At 45.8% G+C, this 8,575-nt stretch overlaps 1 protein-coding gene across 2 annotated transcripts in view; it reads left to right on the plus strand.

Moving 5' to 3' along the window:
- Positions 1–8,575, plus strand: part of CTSO (cathepsin O) — a 25,042-nt gene that overhangs the window by 10,011 nt on the left and 6,456 nt on the right. For both annotated transcript variants that reach the window (XM_024746127.1, XM_024746126.1), the window contains exons 4-7: positions 659–826; positions 2,257–2,378; positions 6,732–6,895; positions 7,474–7,566. In XM_024746127.1, coding sequence (XP_024601895.1) covers positions 659–826; positions 2,257–2,378; positions 6,732–6,895; positions 7,474–7,566 — 547 coding nt within the window. The remainder of the gene's footprint in view (positions 1–658; positions 827–2,256; positions 2,379–6,731; positions 6,896–7,473; positions 7,567–8,575) is intronic.

Here is an 8,575-nt window from a genome sequence, read left to right on the forward strand (position 1 = left end):
TTGGTACGCACCTTAGAGGCAAGCCACCTGTTCAGTGAACTGGCTCGAATTTTTATTTTTTTTTTAATGTATTTTACTGAAGTATAGTTGATTTACAATGTTAATTTCTGCTGTACAGCAAAATAACTTACTTATACATATATATGTATATTCTTTTTCATATGCTTTTCCATTATGGTTTATCACAGGATGTTGAATATAGTTCCCTGTGCTGTACAGGAGGACCTTGTTGTTTATCCATCCTATACATACTAGTTTGCGTCTGCTAATCCCAAACTCCCAATCCTTCCCTCCCCCATCCCCTCCACCTTGGCAGCCACAAGTCTGCTCTCTGTCTGTGCAGACTCGTTTTTGAAAAAGACCATCAGTTCAAGTGTGTTCCCAGTCTCTAAAATTCACTTTTATTTTGCATCGTCTAACCTGCAATAGTGATACTACTAATTTACCTTTAATGAGTAACTGGATTTTGATGCTTACAAGAGAATTTTGGGTTTCGTTTTCTTTTTTCAACTAGAAAGTCGACGGGATCAGCGTTTGTATTCTGTGGGCCTCCAGACTGTGCTCACTTGATTTGATCATCTGAGATATCAGAGATGTTGGCAGGCTTGATTTGCACGTTATTTGATAGTAAGTACTGCCCTGTTTCTGTCCCTGGCAGTGCGGCGGATGCTGGGCCTTCACCGTGGTAGGAGCAGTGGAGTCCGCGTGCGCCATAAAAGGGCAGCCTCTGGAGGCACTGAGTGTCCAGCAGGTCATAGACTGTTCATACAGCAACTACGGCTGCAACGGAGGGTCCCCGCTCAACGCTTTGAACTGGCTCAATAAGGTGACTAGGTCCACAGCCTTTTAACCTGCTTGTTTAATGCACATTCAGAATTCACAGACAGTCTACTCTCATTTACTGAATAGTGTTTTCAAGGTCGGCAATGTAGCTAACCAGAGCTTGAATTAATCAGAAGACTTCCCAGTGTGACCATATCCGGAAATGGAGTCTTTAGGAGGCTCTGGAGGTTAAGTGAGGCCATAAGGTTGGACCCTAACCCGATCGGACTGTGACCTTATCGGAAGAGGACAGGAGCTCTGTCTGCCCTGTGAGGACACGGTGAGAAGATGGCCGTCTGCAGCGCAAGGAGAGAGCTCTCCTCAGACGCTAACCCCGCCAGCACCTTGACCTTGGACTTCCAGTGTCCAGAACCATGTGAAAATCAATTTCAGTTTTTTAAGCCAAAAAAAAAAAAAGAATTGCTTCTGGGCAGGTCAGCCGTCAATAGAGAAACCAAAGTATGAAAAATCTTACCTGCAATCGGTGTTCAGAAAAATATTTATGTTTTTTTCCTCGCGTTACTTAACAGATGCTTTTTTTTTTGCAGATGTGTGTCACATGACTCAAAGCTGAGAGCGTATTCATTTCCGTAGAATTTCCGAGTGTTCAGGTTTACAGGGGATTAGCGGTCAGCTGATTGGGTGCTCTCTGTAGGCGCAGCGCTGAGCCCACGTTGCGCGTCAGTAGCTGGCGTGGGGCTGCGCCCTGTCTCTCCCCCCCCAGAGGCTTCCCCAGCACTAAACACCCTCTGACGCTGTCCTAGGTCCAGCAGCAGTGGCGTGAAGCCAGCGATGAGGTGTTGTGAAAGCTTGTCACGACAGCGCTCCCCAAGCTCCAGGGCCCCCCTCTTACTCATCTGCTGTGTTTTGAGTCACCGCACACCGGACGCTGATGCTCTGTACATGTTATGGGCAGCAGTGGGTAGAGCGTGTGCCCGCGCTCGCATAAGCCCCGCTCTCCGAAAGGGAGGGTTCGGTCCCGACAACCGTACGGGTGTGTGGCATTTGCCAAGTGAATGGCAGCGAGAGAAGTGGATGGAAGGATGCTTGTGAGCACACCGCAGGACCACTGCCCTGCCTGAGCCTCAAAGGCTTGGCAACCCAGAGCCAGAGCCGTGGAAGGAGAGCGGTGTACATGCCTGTACCCTCGGGAGAAGGAGAGCCAGACTTTATCATCAGATCGCCGGAGGTCCCGGGAAACGGAACACAGGAAATACAGGAGCCAAAGACAAAGAAAGACATTGAGTTTAAGTACCTAGGATGTCCTTATAAAACACCTAAAGCGTTCATTTAAGATGTTCATAACTCAAAGAATACCCACACGATGAAGGTGTGGCCCAGGCTACCCTTATTTTGCCACATGGTAATAAGTTCTATTTGATTTCTGACACAACCGTGTGACAGAGATAACTTTGGGCGCGCATTTTCTTTTAGATGCAGGTGAAGCTGGTGAGAGATTCAGAATACCCGTTTAAAGCCCAGAATGGTCTGTGCCGTTACTTTTCTGACTCACATTCTGGATTTTCAATCAAAGGTTATTCTGCCTATGACTTCCGGTAAGTGTCTCCCTCTGTTGTGGTTTCCTCTGTATCTCTTAATTTATTATCTATTGATTATTTGGAATGAATAAGTTGATTGACAGCATCGCTGCCTACTCTTAATTGTTTGACAATGGACTTTGTACTGAAAATTGGTAATCAACGTGGAGGTCTGTGTACGTTGTTTCTTAAATATGATCTGCTTTCTCCCACGTCATTACAAATAGAAACAACACACTTAAATTAACACACTTAAATCCAGTTTAAAGTATAATTGACACTCACCACCTCTTACCAAGTTTAAGTTTCACACTTACCTTTAGCATATTTCAGTCTTACTCATGAATCAATAAAAAGATTGTTCGGTGTAGACTCCAGCTAATGTCAAGCCGTCTACTTACCAAGAAGCATTTTTGAACGCACTCTGTGTTCCTTGCATTTCTCAAGTGATCAGCTGTAAGAAAAACATGGAGTGCAGTTTTCATGTGAGAGGCAAGTAGGCAGAGCATATGAAGAGCAGGTGACGTAGCACATCCTGTAGGCGCGATGGGGAGGCCGGAGCAGAGGACTTGTGTTGGGACTGGAAGGGTACAGTGACTTTGGACAGATTCAGGAGAAAATAATCATTTAAAAATTCTTTAAAAACATATGAAAAACTCAGAGCTGGCTAGAGAACCATTACGACCATTTGATTTAGTGCAAAATAGGTGCTCGGGGATGAGGAGAGCCACGCAGCGCCTGGCTTCATTTTTTAAAAATATGAAGGGAGCTTGTCACAGCGTTTCGAAACAGAGAAAACAGAAAGATTAAACTCAATTCAGCTAAAGTGACATTGCCCTACTACTTAGTAAACATAAAAGGATCTCTGGGTCCAGATGGAGTCTCCCCATGGGATCCGAAAGAAATCACGGGCGAATCTGGATCCTTGAGCAAAATGGAACCCTACTACGCCAGCATCCTTGCGTCCGAGGACGGCCAAGGGTCCCCGGCTCCCGTCTGCGGGAGGGGCTCTCACCAGGCGGCCTCAGGCCCCGAGGGGAGGATGCACAGAATCCACGATAAACGGGCAGGGTCGCTGAGCACGTCGGTCCCCACCTCCCTTGAGGGTGAAGTTCACGCACTTTCTAAACAAGCAAGTGCGTCTCTAAGCTGTCAGCTCCTGGAGAGTCTAAGGGAAGCGTCTGCACACGAAGGAGCTGCATCTTCAGAGTGTCATTAGAAAGGACTCAGGGCATCCCTTGTCATGAGTAGGAAGTTAGGAAGAGACAAAAGAATAATAGGCATTAATCTGAGCCAGAGAGAGAGGGAGAGGGAGAGAATGCAAAGCTGACTGCTTGGGGCCTGAAGCAGGATTCCTCCAGCCCTTGGATTAGAAGGCAGAGGACCTTGTAAAATCCCTCACATTACAGCGAACAGTTAACTCTGAGAACACAGCGCCAAGCTCACTGCGTTAGACTCTGCAAGAACTTCCTTTGATTTATTCATTTATTCAGATATTTACTGAACCCTGTTTTAGGTTCTGGGGATTTGGCAGTGAACAAAACAGACAAAAATCCTGTCCTCAGGACTATATTTTAGTGATAGAGACAAGAAATAAATGAAAGAAATAAAAGTATGCCTGGTCTGTTAGATGAAATAGCTTTAAAGAGAACAAAGCAGCAGTGGGGTGAAGAGGAGACATGGGAGGGGTGTACAGTCTCGGGACGGGAGCCCAGGGAGAGGGTCCCTGAGGAGGTGACATTTGAGTGAAGACGTAACCCTGCAGATACCTGGGGAAACAGTGCTCCCAGCAGAAGGAACTGTACATGCAAAGGCCCTGAGGCAGACATGGGTCTGGCATAGTTAAAGAGCAGTAAGGACGCCAGTGTGACCGCCACGGAGAGGAGAACAAGACGGGCAAGTGATGAGGTGACGGGTCGTCAGTGATAACCTGAGCAGTGTTACAAGAATGGCCTTAGACCTGGTGGAGACTAAAGCCCCACAGGGTATACTGAGGGATGCTTCTGAGTTCGTACAGGAGAGCATCACAGGGGACTCCGGGATTTTTGCCCTGAAAGACTGAAAGGATGGAGTTGCCATGAATAGAGCTGGGAGAGTCTACGACAGGACAGAGAACATCAGATTTGTAGGAAGTGACCCCAGGAAGCGCCTGGAGGGGACTAGGGCATGAGACAGAGCGGGGAGAGCCGTGTGTCCTCGGGACGCAAATTAGTCCTGAGGGTAACTCGGCCCTCGGTCCTACTGGGGGCCTCTGGGATGCAGGGCAGGATGTGTGTGTCAGGAACGATGTCCCGCCGCAGTTGGCGCACATCACCTCCCAGGATTCAGTAGCTGAGGGTGCAGCGGAGGTAGCAGTGGGACATGGGCTTGCTTTCCAGGATCTTGAGGGGAGAAGGGCCTCAGACAGGAGCTGCAGGGTCTCCTAGTGGGACCCTGGCTGCCTGGCCACACTGCAGGGTAAGGGCCGGAGGGTGTGGGAAGGTCCCCAACCGTCTGCTGTGACCCGGCGCTGGGCAAGGCCCTGCCCTGGAATGTTACCGCTTCCACAGGAGGACCTGAGCCGCAGGGCCCGGTTAGGGCTCATGTCAGGCCAACTCTGAAGCTCATGCTTTTTCCCCGACCTCTATTTGTACGGTCATGCTCTCTTAGTTTTTGAGTAGTCTCAGACAACATCAGCCCAGGGCACAGCTACCAGCCAAACACTTCATAAAATCTTGTGGTGACTCTAAAAAGATCTAAAAGAAAAAACCACACTGAGTCATAAAAGCAAAATGATCATTCGTACTCGGGCTGCGTTCTGCATTTTTGCTCCTCAGACCTCAGGAGAAGCATCTCAGGAGTCAAACTAGGATATGAGCATTACTATTTAAATAAACAAAAGGGACAGACATCATATGATATCACTTAGATGTGGGTTCTAATAAGTGATACAAAGGAACTTATTTACAAAACAGGAACACTCACAGACATAGAAAACAAATTTATGGTTACCAGGGGACAGGTGGCAGGGGGATAAATTAGGAGTTTGGGATTAACATGTACACACTACTATATATAAAATGGAAAACCAACAAGGACCTGCTGTAGAGCACAGGGCACTCTACTCGGTATTCTGTAATAACCTAAAAGGGAAAAGAATCTGAAAAAGAGTGGATACTTGTATAGGAATAACTGAATCACTTTGCTGTACACCTGAAACTAACACAACACGTATCAACTACGCTCCAATATAAAATAAAAATTTTTTTAAATAAAGTAAAATATTTATGGGTGAAACAAACAAGAAGGGAAGGAGCCTACTACATATAACAAGAGACTGAAACACTAGGAAGCAGTATACCACACTGAATTCTAGGGAGGTTGAGGTGCAAACCGACACACTTACCCAGGGTCTGTAACAGGTAAGACTCGCCTTAATCACCAAATCTGGATGACAGTAAAGATTAGGAGAATTCTTTGAAGACTGCGGTTTGTATCTTACTGATGTGTAAAATTATTAGTAAGCTCATGGAACAAGGTTTGATAATTTGATAGTAGTTCCATATTGGGCTAAAAATGGAAATAAAGATACTGTTCGGAGCATATTTTCACTTGTTTCCAGCCCACACTGCTCTGAAAGACAAGTGACCGCAGTTCTGGGGCTAAATGGAGCCTTTCCCTGCTGGTCTAGACCATGGCGTGCACTCCTAGTTCCTATTTTCCAACAGCTGTGAAACCTCCCTCGTCCTGCCTCGAGCAGAGATGATAACTAAATCGTTTCCATCAGCCCACAGCGCTCATTGCCCTCCACGTTCTGAACAGCTTCTGTCCCCCCCCACCCTTCTCCTTTCTTCACACCATCCCTGTAAGGTGTCATTGATGTCCTGTATTTACTGTATAGCTTTTGTTACCTTTAAAAGGTGGCGGGACTCCCCTGGCAGTCCAGCGGTTAGGACTCCGCTTCCACTGCAGGGGGCATGGGTTCGATCCCTGGTCCAGGAAGATTCCGTGGGCCACGTGGTGCAGCAAAAAAAATAAATAAAATGGAAAAAATAAAAGGTGGAGGCGGGCTTCCCTGGTGGCGCAGTGGTTGAGAGTCCGCCTGCCGATGCAGGGGACACGGGTTCGTGCCCCGGTCCGGGAGGATCCCACGTGCCGCGGAGCGGCTGGGCCCGTGAGCCATGGCCGCTGAGCCTGCGCGTCCGGAGCCTGGTGTCCCACAGCCCTCCTGGATGGCCAGTCTTCCAGACTTCTTTTAGCCTCCATCGATTAGGGCTTGATAATTGCAACCAAACCTACTCCTACCCATATACAGATTAAATAGATCACTTTTATAAAGTATTTTTACCTGAAAAACTAAACTTCTTAACCAAACATTTCCTCTTTTGGTAGTGACCAAGAAGACGAAATGGCAAAAGCACTGTTTACCTTGGGCCCTCTGATAGTGGTAGTAGATGCCGTGAGCTGGCAAGATTATCTGGGAGGCATCATACAGCATCATTGCTCTAGCGGAGAAGCAAATCACGCCGTTCTGGTAACCGGCTTTGATAAAACAGGTGAGTGCTGGGGAGATGTGACCAATTGCCTTGCAGCTTGAACTCCAGCTTGACAAGTGATTGCCATCCTTTAAGACACTGAAACCTGGTCCTATTACGTCTAAGTCCTCATGAGCTTTACACCTTTTCACTAAACTTCCAGGTATACACGCCCTGCGGGTCCCACTGTCAATCTGGTAGATGTCTTGTTGAAATGACACTAAATTTGTGATCTAAATAATGGGCATTCTCCATCTGGAACGTTTAGGGTAACTGCTGGGAAAGAGAAGTGCTTATTATTTCATCATGCTTATCTAAGGATCCTGTTTTTTCTTTCTTTTCCTTTTTCTAAGTCCCTGGAAAAGGATGTGTGTTTTCATTTTCTGCAGCCACTGCATTAAGTGAAATGAATTCAAACACATTTTCCATTGATTGGCGTGTGACACTAGTACTGATCAAGTTTACTTGGCTGGTTTGTTAGCAGTTCATTACATTTTTTATCTTTTTCTTAGAGCCACTGCACTTTTCAATAACTGAACTTTAGATAAACATTCTTTCACCACAAATATGTTCTCCAAGATTTGTTTTATGTTTTTTAGGAAGTACCCCGTACTGGATCGTGAGGAACTCCTGGGGAACTTCCTGGGGCATAGACGGCTGTGTCCACGTAAAAATGGGAGGAAACATTTGTGGTGAGTCGTGAGTTGATATTCAAAACTCCAGGCTAAATGTCAAGGGAGAGACTTCGAATAGATTAAAATTATAGCCCATCCAGTCCATAGTGTGCGTCCAGGATACTTAGATCACTTTTACAGTAAGAATTGTCATCCTTTAACTAATTGATAAAAATACAACAGTGTTTTTTAAAAAAGACACTACTGTACACATTCATGGTTTTAAAAGGAAGAGGGGCTGTAGTGAAAGCCAGTGTAATGAGCAAAACATTGTAAGACATGGCGGAAATTTACCGAAGTTAACTACTTCCAAAACCAGAAAACACTCCACTTAGGAGGCTGAGCTTCTCCAGAAATGTCTCCAATTCCAAATTTACTTTTTATAATTGTATTACTTTCCATTATTTTATGTATTATAATACCTTCTCTAGGATCATCAAGAATCACTTTTTCTTTGTATCAAAATGGGTGAAAATCGGACTATTAGGGTTGTTTCTGATTTAATATGCCCCTTGTCACCTACAAAATTCTAGCAAAAAATTCTACTCACTGGAATTGAGAGGCTTAAAAGAATGCCAAACATGCTCTTTTGTTGAATAACATTTTTTATTAATTAACAACAAATCAAATTAAAGTAGTCATTTAAGTATGTTAAACGTATTCTAAAATCCATATTCAAATTCTGTTCTAAAATTTTTGATCTAGAAAATCAGCATATTTTCTGAATCAAGTTGGACCCAAACTATGCTGTGTATACAACTTTTTAAAAATTGTAGAACACCCCAGGATGTGATATTTATGATAAAAGAGAGTTATGGATGGGCTTCCCTGGTGGTGCAGTGGTTGAGAGTCTGCCTGCCGATGCAGGGGACGCGGGTTTGTGCCCCGGTCCGGGAAGATCCCACATGCCGTGGAGCGGCTGGGCCCGTGAGCCATGGCCGCTGAGCCTGCGCATCTGGAGCCTGTGCTCCGCAATGGGAGAGGCCGCAACAGTGAGAGGCCCGCGTACCGCAAAAAAAAAAAAAAA

The sequence above is a fragment of the Neophocaena asiaeorientalis genome, unplaced genomic scaffold, assembly GCF_003031525.2.
Source record: "Neophocaena asiaeorientalis asiaeorientalis breed wild unplaced genomic scaffold, Neophocaena_asiaeorientalis_V1.1 scaffold51, whole genome shotgun sequence".
NCBI lineage: Eukaryota > Metazoa > Chordata > Mammalia > Artiodactyla > Phocoenidae > Neophocaena > Neophocaena asiaeorientalis.